Source organism: Aulonocara sp. 'chitande type north' Nkhata Bay, linkage group LG18 (genome assembly GCF_057382095.1).
Source record: "Aulonocara sp. 'chitande type north' Nkhata Bay isolate Kocher_YH1m ecotype deep benthic linkage group LG18, A_spYH_male_GT1.1, whole genome shotgun sequence".
Lineage (NCBI taxonomy): Eukaryota > Metazoa > Chordata > Actinopteri > Cichliformes > Cichlidae > Aulonocara > Aulonocara sp. 'chitande type north' Nkhata Bay.
Window position 1 is genome coordinate 32,103,275 of NC_141361.1, and position 17,458 is coordinate 32,120,732.

Here is a 17,458-nt window from a genome sequence, read left to right on the forward strand (position 1 = left end):
TCACACTGATCCCCACTAACTGCATGTCTTTGTGGGAGGAAGCCGGAGAGAACAGACTCCACACAGACCCCGGCCTGATGGGGTTAGGGTCCTGAGTTCGATACCCTAACCTGGAACTGAACTCAGGACAGTGCTAACTGTCAGGACAGTGTAACCACTGTGCTGCCCGTTATCAGAGACAAATATAAATCAATGATAAGTCTTCAAAGTCAACTTGATGATTTATTGGTGGAAACTTGACAAAAAGCTTTAGAACCTACAAACTGTCATGTGCTGTTTGTCCATTTACAGAAAATACTGTAGAAAGATTTTAAACACGTCACCTCTGACCTCACTTTGACATTTCTACCTCCCTCCCAAGGATCCTTACATCAGTACTGTGAAGACAAAGTGAACAACTTACCTATAATACATGTAGTATATTATATAATAGCTCAAGCTGCCCAGTTATTCCCCCTCCTACATGTGTTTGGAGCAATACCCTGATTTTTGCTGCACTACAAACTTTGATCTTTATGTCGTTTCAGCTCCTTCTTGCGTTCGCTCCTGCCTGATGCTGTTACAGAGCTGCTCTGTGCGTGACTCTCTCAGACCAACATCAGAGCGCGCACACTGCTGCAGCTCCGTCTGTTTTCCTGGCTCATGTGTACACAGCAGAGATGTGATGAAGGAGCGTAGCAGAGCGCACAGGTTCACATCAAAAACACAACAGCAGAGCCTTTTCACAGCAGAGATGGAGCTTTATTACAGTCGACTGTAAGACGCATTCATATAAAAACCCAATGCACTACTTCTGAAAAAGAGGCACGCACTCTGGTTGGTGCAGACGGTGCTGTCACAGCACCAGGATGACAGAGTCCTTCAGCTTCTCATTTGCTGCCCTCAAGGAGGCGCAGCGACTCCTGAATCATGTTCAGACTCTTGTCCACTGGTACGTCACAAAAACCCAAACACACTTTAATATTATAAATGTTTCACAGTGCAGAAACAATACGAACTCAAAAGTAAGAATATTATATATACAGTGAAAGAACTTTTGGTGAAATATACCCAATGATGTGTTTGCCCAACACAGTGCTTCTTTGTGATAGAGCAGAGAAACCTGGGACGCTCGGGGGAAACCCAACCCCTGCAAAGGTGTCTTCTTAAGTTTAACTCACACTCAGGCTTGTATCCGGACGCCTGCGATGCATCGAAACGTGCTCTGTGCAATCTTTTATGTTACATTTAGCTTTTTATTGCCAAAGTCCATCCCTACACCAAATCAAGACAACCTTCTGCTCTCCCGGGTGCGTCTAACATTTATGCTCGGGTTCTGCCCAAACAACCGGCTCCACGCTGCAGGAGAAACAAGGACATCAGCTCATCTACACACCTGCAGCTCATTTACTAACTTGCAATAAGATAAAGATGTTAGCGTCGCCACCATAGCAGCATAGCTATGTTGCAGCTAGCCTGCTAACTTTAGCACTTTAAAAATCCTGTTTAAAAACAACAACAAAAAACTAGTGCTGAGTTTTTCACCGAAGCAAAAAGATTTACCTGCCAGCTTGAATAAACTAAAAACAGTACATGAGTGATTTTTAGCCAACGGTAAAAAAAGATGGAAAACAGCATGCAGCTGTAAATGTGATGTCATGCTGTAAGCTGGCCTCTCAGCTGCTGTCTCTGGGCTGATGCTAGCTCACATACACGAGCAGCAGGATGCCTGGTTTAGAGTTACTCGCTAACACAAACAGCTGAATCAATCAGGAGCGTGTGGGGATGGCTGTCGGCGACAACACTAACAAATGAGACGAAATGAAAACTGAACGTGTGAACAGTGCGCCCGCCCTCAGACCGAGACGCTCCTATTCAGAGTTCTCACTGACAAACCGTCCAGTGAGGAAGGCTGATGCAGCGGTCCGTGAGGTCCTCATGGTTTGGATCAGCCTGCTGCGGTGCCGGGTCAGCCCTGATAAACTAGTTCAAGTGGCCCCAAAAGTAAAGAGCCCTGAAAACCAACAGTCTGGATTCAGATCACAAAGGTAAATGGAAAAGCATCAGAGGGTCAGTCTGTGACTGGAGCTGGAGCCGTAGACGTTATGGTGGAGATCAGGGCTCGGACTGCTTGTATTGTTGGTGCTCGTTGAGGAGCTCGTAGCTGGAGACCAGAGGATGGTACCTCAGACACCACCTGACGGAGACACAGAGCAGCAGCCAGTGTCAGAACAGACCATGACGCTCCAAAACACAGCTGTCCCCACAGCCGGCGTCCGACCGAGACAGCAGGCTGAAGAGCTGCACCAAACACGGCGAGAACACTGGGAGGGACTTACCCCGCGCTGCCGCTGTCACACGAGGACATGGCGAGCGTCTACTTGGTGTGATGCTCGTAGGGAATGCTATTCTGAGGTTGAGGGAAGAGAGAGAACAGAGTCAATATGTCAGAATCCAAACACACAACTCAGCAACACGACATCATCACACAGGCATCAGATTACAGGACAACAAGTACCAGCTTACAGAAAAATTACTGCTGTGATACTGCTGCAATACTGCTGCACTACTGCTGCAATACTGCTGCACTACTACTGCAATACTGCTGCACTACTGCTGCAATACTGCTGTACTACTACTGCAATACTGCTGCAATACTGCTGCAATACTGCTGCACTACTACTGCAATACTGCTGTACTACTGCTGCAATACTGCTGTAATACTGCTGCACTACTACTGCAATACTGCTGTACTACTGCTGCAATACTGCTGTAATACTGCTGCAATACTGCTGTAATACTGCTGCAATACTGCTGCAATACTGCTGCACTACTGCTGCAATACTGCTGTACTACTGCAGCAATACTGCTGTAATACTGCTGCAATACTGCTGCAATACTGCTGTAATACTGCTGTACTACTACTGCAATACTGCTGTAATACTGCTGCAATACTGCTGTACTACTACTGCACTACTGCTGTAATACTGCTGCAATACTGCTGCACTACTGCTGCAATACTGCTGCACTACTGCTGCAATACTGCTGCAATACTGCTGTAATACTGCTGCAATACTGCTGCACTACTGCTGCACTACTGCTGCAATACTGCTGTACTACTGCTGTAATACTGCTGCACTACTGCTGCAATACTGCTGTACTACTACTGCAATACTGCTGTACTACTACTGCAATACTGCTGTAATACTGCTGCAATACTGCTGCAATACTGCTGCAATACTGCTGCACTACTGCTGCAATACTGCTGCAATACTGCTGCACTACTGCTGCACTACTGCTGTAATACTGCTGCACTACTGCTGCACTACTGCTGTAATACTGCTGCACTACTGCTGCACTACTGCTGTAATACTGCTGCACTACTGCTGTAATACTGCTGCACTACTGCTGCACTACTGCTGTAATACTGCTGCACTACTGCTGTAATACTGCTGCACTACTGCTGCACTACTGCTGTAATACTGCTGCACTACTGCTGCACTACTGCTGCACTACTGCTGCACTACTGCTGTACTACTGCTGTAATACTGCTGCAATACTGCTGCACTACTGCTGCACTACTGCTGCAATACTGCTGCAATACTGCTGCACTACTGCTGCACTACTGCTGAAAACCCAAACAAGCCCAGCTTTGTCGTCCGTACTTGTGCGCGGGCTTTTCTGCGTGCTCAGCTCACATGAAATATTCAGTGAGTCTCGTGCTGTTGGTTCACACAGACTAGGAGCAGAGGGAGTGTTGTACCTGTGAGGTGGACATGCGGGAGGTGTCCTGTCGCCCAGTCAGATCGGAGGATGACACGTTGATCGGAGCGCCGCGGTGCAGCCTCATGCTAACCTTTCGCTCACGCTCCATCCCGGACACTTGTCGAGGAGACGTGTTAGCTGGAGACCATAAACACATCGTACTGTGAGATGAATAAGTCCATGTTTCAAAGACTGACTGCAAAGGGCTGGAGTTCATGTTAACCTGTACATGCTTGCACCGTGTCACAGTAACATCACCTGAACCGTTAAAGGAAAGACAAACGATGTGAGAGCACCATCACCTCCATCAAGGAGCCAGCCGCACAACAGCAGACAGATCATCAGCTGACACGCTGAGGCCACTGAGGCCACAGCAACACTACAGGAGCAGCTCCTCTTCGTCTACAGGACGTGCGCACTGCATATAAACACGTCTGGACACCAGATTCCTACAGAGTTGTGATCTGAATGCACCAGGATCAGCTCTATAAGTTCTCTACATTGTGTTTCTTTTATTTATTCTTTGGTGTTATTTCAGTTACAGCTGACAGCATCTGAGCTGACAGGCAGGAGAAAGGAATAAAAGGAAGGAGGGAGAAAATAGAACAAAATCTAATAAAAGGATGGAGTACAAATAGAAATGCACAACACTGCACCTGTAAGAAAAACCAACATAGAGCATCTGGAACACAGAAATATGAAAGTGCACAGATACATGTACCAACGATCTCCTTTTCTTTAACGGAGAACACCGTCCTCTACCGAGGTTGTTTCCTACATTTTTGGCGTATTTGGGACACTTACATGTGATCTAACGATGCTAACGCAGCTGGAGTGAACTGACCTGTCTGTGAGGTGGGTGTTAGCGGGGTGGGCACTGTTCCCTCCTGGGTCCCTCGGGGGCGCCCGGGCGCAGCAGGGACTCTCGCCCCGGGGTTCCTGCTGTGCCTCAACCGGTCGTCCCGATCCCGACGCTCCCTTTCTGCTTCCTCTGCTGCACGGTTGGCTCCCTTTAGCAGGTCACAGAACAGATTATGGACCGACTGAGACTCTGCGGGTTTATTAGCCTCTGCACGCATGCTAACCCTGTACTGTAACCATCGCGCGCACTTTGGCCCGGCACAGATTTGTTTATGCTCAGCAGGCTTCTGTACTTTTTGCACTAATGCGTGCACTCGTGCAGGAGCTCTATTCCCCTTCATGAATTCCTCTCTCTGTTACAAAGACGCCATCACAGGACCACGTACCAGCCTCCACACACACATCTTACTAATGTGACAGGCTTGCCATCCTGGTTTGTCGCCAACATGGACGACTGACAGGGTGGGACTTCCACCAGCTTTGGTCTAAAGCAAAGTAACGACCTTCACAGTCCACGCCGAGACATCTGAACCTGAGCCACAGAAAAACAGGGTCATGAAGTATCGACTAAAACTATGACATGATCCAAACTCACAGTGTGCCCTGTTACAAACTGCAGAGCTGTTCATGTCTATGCACAGTTTTAATATCTCTTTACATGTGAACAGTCGGCCATAATTAGAGGCGTGGCTGCTTTGAGTGACAGGTGGATGATGACTTGTTAGCCCTCACTGAGCTGGACCCGGCAGCTGTGTTGGTACTGAGCAGCTGTCAGCAGGACTCAAACAACCATTGCAGATCATTTCTAAATGTTTAACACACAATAACAAACCAGCAGCTAACAAACGAGGAGGAGACGAGCCCTGTTTGTCAGTCTGGTCCCCGTGTGTGATGCATCCTAGCAGGTCACTAAACATCTCACCGTCCTGTGTAAACAGACGCAGCAGAGAGGACCTGCTGTGTCAGGAAACACAGTTTGCTTCAGGCTGACGTCTGTTTCTTTAACGTTAACTAATAAAGATTTCATGAATTACAAATTAACTTTCATCCATTACAGAAAAAGAGACTCGTGACCATCTCACAGACAAAACATTATGTACAGCTACTTTCAGTGTTGCCCTTACAGTAAAAAGGGCCTCGAGGTCATCCTTGTTGTGTTTCAGCACTAAAGAAAAAAACTGAGTGATATTGCAGCTCCAACATCTCAGACCACAGGATGGAGTCACACCTGTTCAACCTGTTTAATGTTCTCCTGCTTCTCTGACAGCTGATACTCACAAACTTCAGCATGTTCCAGTCGAACACGTAGTCGTAGGAGAAGCCCTGTCTGTGGAACAGGTTTCTGAAGAGCTGCCGTAAGTACGAGTAATCGGGCTTGTCATCGAAGCGCAGGGAGCGACAGAAGTTCAGATAGGTGGCGAACTCAGCTGTGACAGAGTGGAAACAAACATGTTTGAGCCGACGTGCAGCTGGGATCACGCGGCTTCAAATAAAGGAAAGCTCTGAAGACGGCAAACTCACAGGGGTAGCCTTTGCACAGCACCTCGATTGGCGTGGACATTTTCTTCTCACTGATGCGTTCGTACTTCTGCCTCTTGGTAGCGGCCTTCAGCCCCTGCCAAGGCAGCGAGCCCAGATTGAAATACATGAGGACGTATCCCAACGACTCAAGGTCATCGCGCCTCGACTGCTCTGTGGAGACAACGAGCGGAAATAAAGATGATGAAGAGGAAACGGGTTTCACTACAGCAGCAGAGTATCTCAGGTGGGATAAAGAGGAGCAGGAGTGCGTGGCGGATGACAAACAGGCTTGTTACCGATCCCAAGATGAGTGTTGATTGAGGCGTAGCGAGCGGTGCCAGTCAGGTTCTTGTTCTCGCGGTACGGGATGTGCTGGTGCGTGCGAGCATCTCGGTACTTTTTAGCCAGACCAAAGTCAATAATGTACACCAAGTTGCCCTTTTTGCCGAGTCCCATCAGGAAGTTATCCGGCTTCACGTCTCTGTGAATGAAGTTCTTGGAGTGAATGTACTCGATGCGACTGATCTGCAGTGGACCACAAACAAAGACAGACAGATTAGGTCCAGTGCAGCTCGTATCTGCGCCCGGCTTCATTCATGCATTCACGTGTGTGCACGTTCGTGTGTGCACGTTCATGTGTGTGTGCACGTTCATGTGTGTGTGTGCACTTTCGTGTGTGTGTGTGAGCAGCAGGTGTGTGTGCACGTTTGTGTGCACGTTCGTGTGAGAGCAGCTCACCATCTGGTCAGCGAGCAGCAGGACCGTCTTCAGGCTGAACTTGCGGGAACAAAAGTTGAAGAGATCCTCCAGGCTGGGTCCCAGCAGCTCCATCACCATCACATTGTAGTCGCCTTCAGCTCCACACCACTTTATTGTTGGGATGCCCACTGCAACCACACAGAAACAAATGCGTCTGCAGTCACTGTCTGATGGGTTTCTCCTGCTGGCAGCGTCTCCACTATCACCGCCTCCTGCGCTGCTCAGAATAAGCACACAGTGATGAAGGGCGTGTCCTCGGGGGTAACAAAGTGCTCCTGCTCTGATACTGAAACCTTCACTCACACCCACGTAACAAAGTGTGATTCTGTCCTACTTCACTCCCTCCTTTAAATGTGGCGCTGACAAAATGAAAACTGGCGTCCTACTTGTGTATTGGTTTGGGCAGTCATTTCCACGCTCTAAAGGAAACTCTGCAGCATCTCTGCAATGTGTAAAGCCCACATGTGCCTGCAGGCAATCCTGACACTGGCTGAGCTGTGCTGGGGTCTCCTCTCAGACCTGGATCAAGGATGTTACGTCACAGGCTTACATCACATCCCACAGGGTGTGATTTAGACTCAGGAACATGAGGGCCAATGAGTGCTGTTGGTGCATCCATCACCTACACCAGCCACATGAAGGTCTGTCCTGTCCTTCTGTGGACCTGTCTCACAGTCCTGAGACTGCAGTGGGAGACCTGGAAGAGCTGGACTACCTGGTGCTGTCCGGTGCTCCCAGTACTGACACGGACATGAAGGAAGAGCTCAGCAGTGTGGAGCGCCGCAGATTCACAGTGTCTGACTTTCTCAGTGATAATCCTGAACTGAAACGAACTTTGTGTTAAACTCTGATCATCACTGCTGTGAGCCGTGCACCGAGCTGAGGCTGCTACATCCAACCCACGGGACAGTCGAGGCGTGGACACAGAAGCCTTCTGTGCTAAACCGCAGCACAGCGGTGGTCCACGGCTCACTGAGGTCATTCAACATGACCTTGTGTTTGTTTGGTGACTAATGGGATCACTGCAACGACAGGCAAGTGTCCATCACATTACACGTGGAGGAATAAAGAGAGCAGAGAGTAGGAGCAGGAAACGAGTCCTGCAGCTAACGAGTCCTGCAGCTAACGGGCGATCGTGGCTCAAGAGTTGGGAGTTCGCCTTGTAATCGGAAGGTTGCCGGTTCGAGCCCCGGCTTGGAAAGTCTCGGTCGTTGTGTCCTTGGGCAAGACACTTCACCCCCGTTGCCTACTGGTGGTGGTCAGAGGGCCCGGTGGCGCCAGTGTCCGGCAGCCTCGCCTCTGTCAGTGCGCCCCAGGGTGGCTGTGGCTACATGTAGCTGCCATCACCAGTGTGTGACTGGATATGTAAAGCGCTTTGGGGTCCTTAGGGACTAGTAAAGCGCTATATAAATACAGGCCATTTACCATTTACCATCTAACGTGTCCTGCAGCTAACGTGTCCTGCAGCTAACCGTGACAGACTGCATGAGAACGAAGACACAGACAGACTGTGGTCACCTCCTCCTTGCATCATCTTGTAGATCTTGCTCTCGATGTGGAGCTGCGGATGTTTCGTCTTCACACATTCTAACTTGATCGCAACTTCTTCTCCCACTGAGATGTCTGTGCCTGGAAAAAGACCAACAGGGATACACATTAATACACACAGTGACACACACACAGATATAATGGAAGCCACAACATCAACAACAGCAATATTCATGGAGATGTTCCTGATGATGAGTCCTCTGGTCTCCAACATGTTCCTGTTTCCAGCAGCACACAGAAGGACAACAACACCTACACACTGCTGTGTAAACGTCAGTGTGTCTCCTTCATGAGGCGGCCTACATGGATGAAGTGAAGAATCTGGCATCATGGTGCCAGGACAACCACCTCCAGCTGAACGTCAGCAAGACCAAGGAGCTGGTGGTGGACTTCAGAAGGGGTCAGCACAGAGACTACAAGCCCATTATCATCAATGGAGCTCCAGTGGAGAGGGTGCAGTCCTTCAAGTATCTTGGTGTCCACATCTCCTCAGACCTGACATGGGCTGCCCACATTCAGGTCCAGACCAAAAAGGCTAGGCAGCGCCTGTATCACCTACGACAACTGAGGAAGTTCAGGGTCTCTCCAAAGATCCTCAGGATTTTCTATACAGGCGCTGTGGAGAGCATCCTCACACAGAACATGACATCGTGGTTTGGGAACAGCTGTGTGAAGGACCAAAAAGCTCTCCAGAGAGTGATCCGTACAGCAGAACGCTGCTGCAGGATTGCTCTCCCCCCGCTTCAGGACACCTACACCAGGAGATGCCGGACTAGAGCAGCGCAGATACTGAAGGACCCGTCCCATCCTGGCAACAAACTGTTCCAACTTCTGCAATCTGGTAGAAGGTTCCGCATCTTCCGGGCAAGGACAGAGAGACTCAAGAGGAGCTTCTATCCCCAAGCCATCCGGGCCCTAAACACACACACCCGCCCTCTCACATCATCTATAATTGACTGAGACAGGACTCTTCCAGACACTAAACCAAGGAACAATGTACATTTCAATTCCTTTAATTTTAAATATGTTTATATTGTCTATCCTGTAAAATAGTCAGATATCTATTCATATTAATGTACAGAATTCACCTGCTTGCTGCTACTACTGCACATTCACCCAGTGTATATACTATTTGTAGATATATATAATGTTCTTCCTCTACACCCCCCCCCCAATTTTTGCACATGTCGAGGAGCGTGTCAGGCTACATTTCACTATGTGTTATACTTGTTTAACTATGCATGTGACAAATAAAGAACCTTGAACCTTCAAAATAAACTAAATACAAACAAATTTCATAAATCGTGACTTAGCTGGACTCACAACACAGCAGAGAAACAGGAAACCACAACAAATCCTCAAGAAGCTGCATCTTTGTCAGCTACAGCACAAACAGGAACCCAGGTGAGGCTGAGCTCCAGGACATGGAGGAGGAGCAGGCAGACCAGGGTCAGGCAGCAGACAGGTGCTCGAAGAGGGAGGTGGATGCTGTGAGTGGAGCACAAACAGGGAGCAGCATGTTCTGCAATATTCACGCCACCCTTCCAAATGCTTTTGTGACACAGCACATGTGCAGACTCTGCTCCTGCTGCAGCACCTTACCTGCTTCTTTAAAGGAAAACTCCGGACCTGCCAGCCTCAGGCCCTCGGTGCACCAGCCAAACAGGATTTTTATTATTAAACTTACTATCATCAGTTTGCTAAACACAGTCAACACTAGTCACAGTGTCGGTGTAGTGGTCCTCGTACAGTATTTGGGTGGTGCAGTGGTTCACACTGCCGTTTACCTGGAAGACATTTGTGGGTTCAAACCTGCACATTCAGCACGCCCAGACGTGCCGCGCCGACATCGGCACCGTTAAAACATGTCAGCGGCGCACAAACAGAGCTATCGTCTGCCTGTGAATGTGACTTCAAGGCTGACACTAACAACTCCCATGTTATTTAACCCTTTAAGACCGACCATAGAACCAAGTCCGCCAGAGCGCATCTTATATTTGTACATGCTGTAGTGCCAATTTTGGGAGTATTTCAAGTTGCTATACATCAATACAACTGTTATAGCCCAAATTTTAATAATATGTATGCATTAAGTCCATAGTGCTACATTAATTGCAAAAAAGTGCAATAAACTACAAAAAAATTGAAAGTCATTTTTGGTTTTTACATATATTTCTACTTGGAGAAATTTAAGAGGTTCATCCCTCAAAACTTTAAATACAAAAAAGTTGCAAAAGATATTTTACAACAACAGGAAATTTATTTTGAGTGTCTTCATAGTTTTATTTTTGAGATACAGCAATTTTTATATACTGCAGAAAAAAAATGAAAAACAATCCTATGATGCAAATTTGCAAAGAAAACAGCAGGTGCATCAAAATAAACTATTTCCAGCTGTGGAATTCAAGTTCTAAGCTTCCCAGCAACTATTCAGAAAAGCATCAAGTCAAACATGACTTATGAAAACACCAGTATAGGTTTATAAGGCCTATAAGTAAAAAAACAACAAAAAACAACCCACATTTTCCGCGAAAACGACGTCACTTCCGGTTTCGGGCAGGTAATGGCGGACATGCGATAGTTCGCGCTGACGTCTTTTTCAGTGTAGGAAGTGTTACGAACAGCTGATGGATCAGCAAAGCGTATTTCTGGAATATTATGTCTTCGTTGCTGCAAGCGCTTTTTATAGAATTTTTGCAAAACTATATGTGGAAGGAAACCGTGACCGAGGACAAGCTGATGGCATCAGATGTAAGTACAACTCCTCCGGTTTCATATGCAAAAAAAGAAAAATATTGCGCTAGCTTACGTGGTTGCAGTGCTACAGGGATTTAAAAATAGTTACGCAAAGCGGAGCGTGCTGCTCTGACTGGCTTTAAAGGGTTAACTGAGACAAAAAACCGATGCTGTACTCATGCAATGATTACTGTGTAACTACATTTCCCAGTAACGTCAATCCTTCTCATAGCTGTGCTGTGGAAGCTGCCATATTACCTCGCCATCTTGAGTACAGAGGCAAGGATGGACATGCTGTGTCACCGAATCGTGTTTTACGTATGTGGTGAGAACCCAGCAGAACAGTCTGAATACATGCTCATGCATGTGTGAGCGTCCACCGATGTTAGCACTGACAGCTAACAGCTGCAAACACAGCAGTAACACTAACACTGCTGCCATCTAGTGGTGAGATTTCACACCCTGTAACTTCAATAAGTGCCAGCAGCATCACAGCCGTGGAAAAAACAAAGAGACACATTTACACACAGTATTTTCATTAACACACGAACAGATCAGGATGGTACATAATGTTTGGTGTTCCACACGTTCCACATTATCTCCTGTGGATAAATCCTGAGCTCCACCGGAGCCTCAGACTTTTCTAACAGGTGAGTTCAGTCTTACAGAAAACCAGACTGGCTCATCTTCAGCCGACTCTCTCGACTATGGAGAGAAACACGTGGAAACCTGCGTCCACACGTTATCATTTTCACTGGGACAACAACTGCTCCCCCATCAGGTGTGTTCATATGACCCCACTATGAGCTCCAACCACTCATTTTAAAGTGACGACTGAATTTCAAGGAATTAAGATAAGTGTGAATATTATCTTTAGCTCTGGCACAATGACACCTCTTAATGTCAGTAGCTAGCAGAGACACAAATCCAGCCACAGGGGTCACCAGCAGCAGTAACAGGCCAACCCCTGCAGGCCCCCCGAGGACGGACAAAACCAGGCGCCTTCTGAACAGGGTCAGGGTGACCTTTGTTTGAAGCACACTCTCCGTCCTCACACTAGCACAGAGGGTTTAGACTTTTACATAATGCAATCCAGTCAAAAAGGTTACATTTAAAATATTTACTGTGGTAACTGATGTAAGGATGTCTCGTATGTACCTCACAGTGAGTGATACACACGATTAGCAAAACACAGCATGCTGGACGAGACAAAGTCACACTTCTAGCTCAGCACGCAAGTGAAGACTAAGCTTCTATCATATCAGGTAGCATCTAATGCTGGAAGCTGCTGGGCCTCGACCACCACGTCAGCATTTGTGAGCTTGCTGTGATGCAGACATCAGTAACTTTGTGGCTGAAACGGTACTGCTTGCTGACCCATACATGAGTGCTGTCTGTTTCATTGTAGGTGGTAACTTCTGTCTGAACCCCGCCTCCCTAAAATAAATTCAAGATGGCAGCAGCCCAGATGTTAAAATTCAAGCCACAACCATCTTTTTATACAGTCTTTGTTCATATTAGTGGCTGACTGGCATATTAGATATTAGATATAGTCAGTGTGTCCTGGCTCACACTGGTGCCACTCCCTGAACCATTGATGTTATGGACTGGGGTCACAGTGGGCGACCCTTTGAACAGCATAGACTGAAGAAATTCCCACACGGAGTGGACAGTGTGGCTGTACGGTTACATACATGTGTAACACAAAGGCTAACAGATATGTTCCGGATTAAGACCTGTGCAGTAGATGGGCTTAACGTCTACCAACAACTGCTCACACTGTCAAACCAACTCACCGGACAATTATATCCACGCTCTTTGGTTCTGTCCACCAGTTCAGAAGTTTTGGCGCGAGATATGTGAAGACTTATCGAAGTGTCTGAAATGTAACATTCCAACTTCCCCTTTAGTGTGTTTGTTGGGCAGCTTAGATAATGTCACTACAGATAAGAATATAGCTCATATGGTTTTCACTGCCCTATGCATAGCCAAGAAAACAGTCCTCATGAACTGGAAAAATAAAAATAATCTTAATTCTAACCAATATAGAAATTATCTATTAGATTACATTAGTCTTGATACAGCCTCTGCCACCACATCAGATCAATTGCTCTGGGCTCCTTTGATCAGCTCCATCACCTAGTGGGGGTGGGGGGGCCACAGCCCTGGCGCAAGGTGCCGCCGGTGCATCGAGCCACCTGGGGGGCTCTTCAACTAGTGGGGGAGATTGTCACATCTTGCAGGAGGTCTCCTCTCTCCAGGAACTCACTCTGCAGGTGGGGAGAGATATATGGGAAGTGGAGGAAGATCTCAGCCTGGGTGTCTATTGTCTTGTGTAATCTGGAAGATGAGTGGATGACGGGGTGGGCGCAGTTTTCTCTGTGGTGGGGCCAGGTGAGCTGTCCCGGGCTCTGTGGGGCCAGGCGGCGCTGCTGAACTAGGCCCCGGTCCCAATGGGCCTGGGCCCCCTTTCCCTGGTGGGTTGCAGAGTATGGGGGTGCCTACTGCGGTCAGCGGGGGAGCTGGCTCCAGGGAGGGGCCATTTGCCCCTCCCTTCCTTCCCTCCCCATCTCCAGCTGCCTCCCTCTTCCCGCTCCACCACAATCACCCACACATGCAGGGCCTTGGGGTAAAGGTGTGTCACCAGGGTGCAGGGGAGACTACCCCCCCCCGTCCCCTTCTGGCTGCCTCTGCCTCAATTTTATCCCACAACTTAGACATTCACATTACTCACACCCTCATTACACATACATATAGGATCTTGGGGGTGGGCACGCTACATGGACTCCAAAAGACCATCAGGGTGTACACCTCACCCCTGGCGTCATTGCCCACCTCTCAATTTTAAATACACGTAGACATTGAGGGCTAGCAGGAGGGACCATGCGCTTACCTGCTGCTCTCTGGCAGGTAGCTCCATGCCCTCCTGGGTTTTAATTGCACCTTAGAACACACATGCATCAACACTACAATGAGCGGGTGGAGGGAGGTTCGGAGTCTTCTCTCACCCCCATTCTCTGCGGCCTGCTGGAGCGGGGGGGCTAGGAGGAGGAGTTGGCCGTCCGACTGGGGTCTGGAGTGTGGGGCCTCCCTGCTGCTGCGGAGTCGGGGCGGTCTGCTTCTCCCCACCGCAGGGAAAAGGGTAACACCACCTGGGTCTGGGTGCAGTTCCCCCTCCAGGGGCGGGGGCACCTAGACCCGGTTCGTAGAGTACGCTTGGGGAGTGTGATCGTCTGTGTGGAGTAAGTGCATATGAGAGCATGAGGGTGGGAATGGATGTTTGTGTCTGTGTGTGCCTGTATGTCTGTGTCTATATGTCAGGTTGGGTGTCAGGCGCCACCTCTCTGGGGACATCTCAGGCCCTCCAAGGTTTGGAGGCCTATCTCCACCCACCACCACTTCCCCTGCCAGTGGCGGACTCCCTCAGACATCGGTGCGTTGGTGGTTCTTTGTGTCCGGGGATGGGCGTCCAGGTACACACCGGCTCACTCCTTGGCGGCTGCTTATCGGGGCCTGGAGCCTGGGGCTCACTCGGGCTCCTTCGGGGGTGGGGTGCCCTCGGCCTCTCGGCCTGGGGCTCGGTCACTCAGGCACGGCTGGCTGCCGGCGGAGCTCACCGGCGCGTCACTGCAACCCCCCCTGGCTTCTGCTCCGCGGCTGCTGAGTGAGCCCTCATCTGGGACTCTCCTCAGCTCTTTCTGGGACAGTGGCGCGGCTGCCCCTCTGTTGGTCTTCCTTGGTCTCTTGTGTTCTGGGGGCCTCTGGATGTCTGGAGTTTTGATCTCCTCCATACCTGCTTCATGCCCTGGAGGACGGGGCTGTGCCCCCCCCCCCTCTATCAGATCATTACATGAAGGAACCTTTTAAAAACAAGCGCGTCCATGCTCACAGGTGTACACACGGGTGCTCACACACACAAACTACACCCTTTTTGGCTCCTACCTTAAAGCACACTGTGCGCTGTCGATCTTACGTGCCGCACAATAATGTTTAATATTTAGTATTTACTGTCATATTCCCATAGATCATCATGATGTTGTTTATTATGTTGCTCTTTCTTTGCTTTTTTTCTCTTTTTTCTTTCTCAGCAGGTGATCCAGGTGATTGATAGATGTGTTTTTTGTCTGTTTGTTTTGTTGGTTTTTGCCCTTTATCTCCGTCCCTCTTCCCCGCTCTTTTTCTTTCTCCCAGTCAAGTCTGTCCCGTGTGTAGCAAGTGAAAATAAAATAAACAATAAAAGGTGAATCAAATAGACCATTAAGGCAAGGCTGGGATGGTCCATTTGGTAAAGTAAATCCGTTGGGCATCTTTGTTTGCCTTTAGACAAGAATTCTGATGCAAAAGAACCAAACGGGACAGGCAAAGAAAGAAAAGAAAAGGACCTGCGCAGTACACACAGTAACAGTACACACTCTTCCTCGTTTTGTTCCTTGTTGTTTCCGTACTTTCAGGCTATTGTATCATCCCCCCCCCGTGTAACCCACCTTGTGTTTCTGCCGTTACACTAACTGCACTGTCGTGGGTGAGGGCTGCAGGGTGGATGACCTGCCTCGGGTTAAACACCACACACACGGGATAACAAACAGTAAATATCACGTAGACCCGGAAGTCCTGCAGCGGTGACCAAATCTTCACTTTCTGAAGCGCAGCAGTGTTTTGAACGGCACGTTTCAGGTGACAGCTTCCACTCACCTAAGTAGATGTCCCCGAAGGACCCACTCCCGATCTTCCTGCCCAGCCGGTAGCGGTTGCCCACTCTGAGCTCCATGTCCGCGGTGCTCTTTGACACAGTCTCCTTATCTTAGTTATGAAGCACTTCTCCTGCAGTATGAAGGAATATTAGAGCTTTGAGTCCGTCGGTGTACACAGCCCGGTCCCTTTCGATCTCTTCCTGTAACAGCGCAGGTTTCACCATCCCCTTTTTCTCTTTCTGACCACCGAAAGTCTGTAATATCGGTATGGCCCGGTACCGTGAAACGCGTAGTCTATGCTCTCCGTAGTTTGGGGGCCACTGTGATCCCAAACTTAACGATGGACTCCGATTACTCTGATCCAACTCCAGACAGCTGAACGGGTACGCAGCGTCTCCCAGTCTGTGAAAGCTGTCACTCGCTGCTGACGTCACTTCCCCTAGCAACTACAGGCAGATGTGGAAAAAACATGTCAAAGTGAACTCTCGACACTTACATGTCCTCATACAGACACGGGAAACCTAAACACACTTTGGAGTACAATAAAGCGCTGGCTCGGTGACTATACGGAAGCAGAGCGCGTGAAGCCGCTCGCTCTAATCACAGTTCATGTTGCTTCTTTGGGTCGAACAGAGCCCAGCGTTACTGTGGTGAATGTTTTCGGACCATGCCCGCAAGTCTGTTGCTATTTTCTGATTGGCTCAATGTGGACCGACCACAGGTTTTTTTTTCATTGGCTGTTAGGAAGCTTCTCACGTGGCAGGAGTGTGTTTTTAAAGTTAGGTAACCCGCCCTCACGTGTACGCCAATGCGCTGTCTGCATGCTGCATTCAAGTCCTGTCAGAATGTGTGTTTTTATGGCTTCATCCCGCCTCACAGTTCACAGGATGAGCTTTAAATATAAAATACATTTTGGGTGAAAATACTCCCTCCACGTGAAGGGTCCATGTAAAAGAAGAAAACAAACAAACAAATGATTGTTGACCACACAAGAAATGCAAAAATTAGCCAAGAAATGCATCAAAGTTATGGCTGAGTTATAACACCATGGCAACGTAATAATAATCATATAATGACAAATTATATATATTTTTAAAATGTATTTTCCATGGCTGACAGCTATAAAATAGATCTTACAGTCAGTGCAGATTTGAGGGAGAATGTCTGCTGCTCTGTGACTTGCTTAGCGAGCCAACATCCCGTGGATGCTCCGAGGAATCACCCAGGAACAAAATGCTAACTTTGTTTTTACTCTCTTTCAAACTGTGACAATAACTCACTCAAGGACAGAATGTACAGGTGATCATAGGGCCAAACAAATACAGTTTATTGGCATACTTTTGTTTCTGTTTAAAAAGTCTTTTAACTTTATAATATTTAGTAAGGTAAAGTAATGCATTTTAATTACACAAAGGTGACAAATACTCTCTCATAACCAAAACACTGCTACTGGCTGTGTGGGACATTTAGATATAGATCCTGGTGTAAAATCAGGATCTTTCATGTTGTTCTCAGTGTATTGTTGCAGGGCTCACACAGGCAGCTTTACAGGGCTGAACACCTCAGCTCAGTGGGTGTGTAGGACATTGGACTAACGA

At 48.3% G+C, this 17,458-nt stretch overlaps 1 protein-coding gene across 1 annotated transcript; it reads right to left on the minus strand.

The window, feature by feature from the left end:
- Positions 1 to 218: 218 nt before the first annotated feature.
- Positions 219 to 16,481, minus strand: LOC147309005 (casein kinase I). Its single transcript, XM_086270994.1, has 10 exons — positions 15,862 to 16,481; positions 8,404 to 8,514; positions 6,865 to 7,013; positions 6,423 to 6,651; positions 6,127 to 6,297; positions 5,884 to 6,032; positions 4,589 to 4,754; positions 3,743 to 3,882; positions 2,319 to 2,389; positions 219 to 2,176 (listed from the first exon to the last, which is right to left on the minus strand). Exons 1-9 carry the CDS (start codon positions 15,935 to 15,937, stop codon positions 2,357 to 2,359), a joined length of 1,224 nt encoding a protein of 407 aa, XP_086127120.1. The 5' UTR covers positions 15,938 to 16,481; the 3' UTR covers positions 219 to 2,176; positions 2,319 to 2,356.
- Positions 16,482 to 17,458: the final 977 nt, after the last annotated feature.

Coding starts and splice junctions, on each gene's coding strand:
- LOC147309005 (XM_086270994.1), bottom strand. CDS start 15,937: ATGGAGCTCAGAGTGGGCAACCGCTACCGGCTGGGCAGGAAGATCGGG. Junction 6,652..6,864: donor TGCTGCTCGCTGACCAGATG/GTGAGCTGCTCT, acceptor GGTCCACTGCAG/ATCAGTCGCATCGAGTACAT. Junction 3,883..4,588: donor AACACCCACCTCACAGACAG/GTCAGTTCACTC, acceptor TATGGTCTCCAG/CTAACACGTCTCCTCGACAA.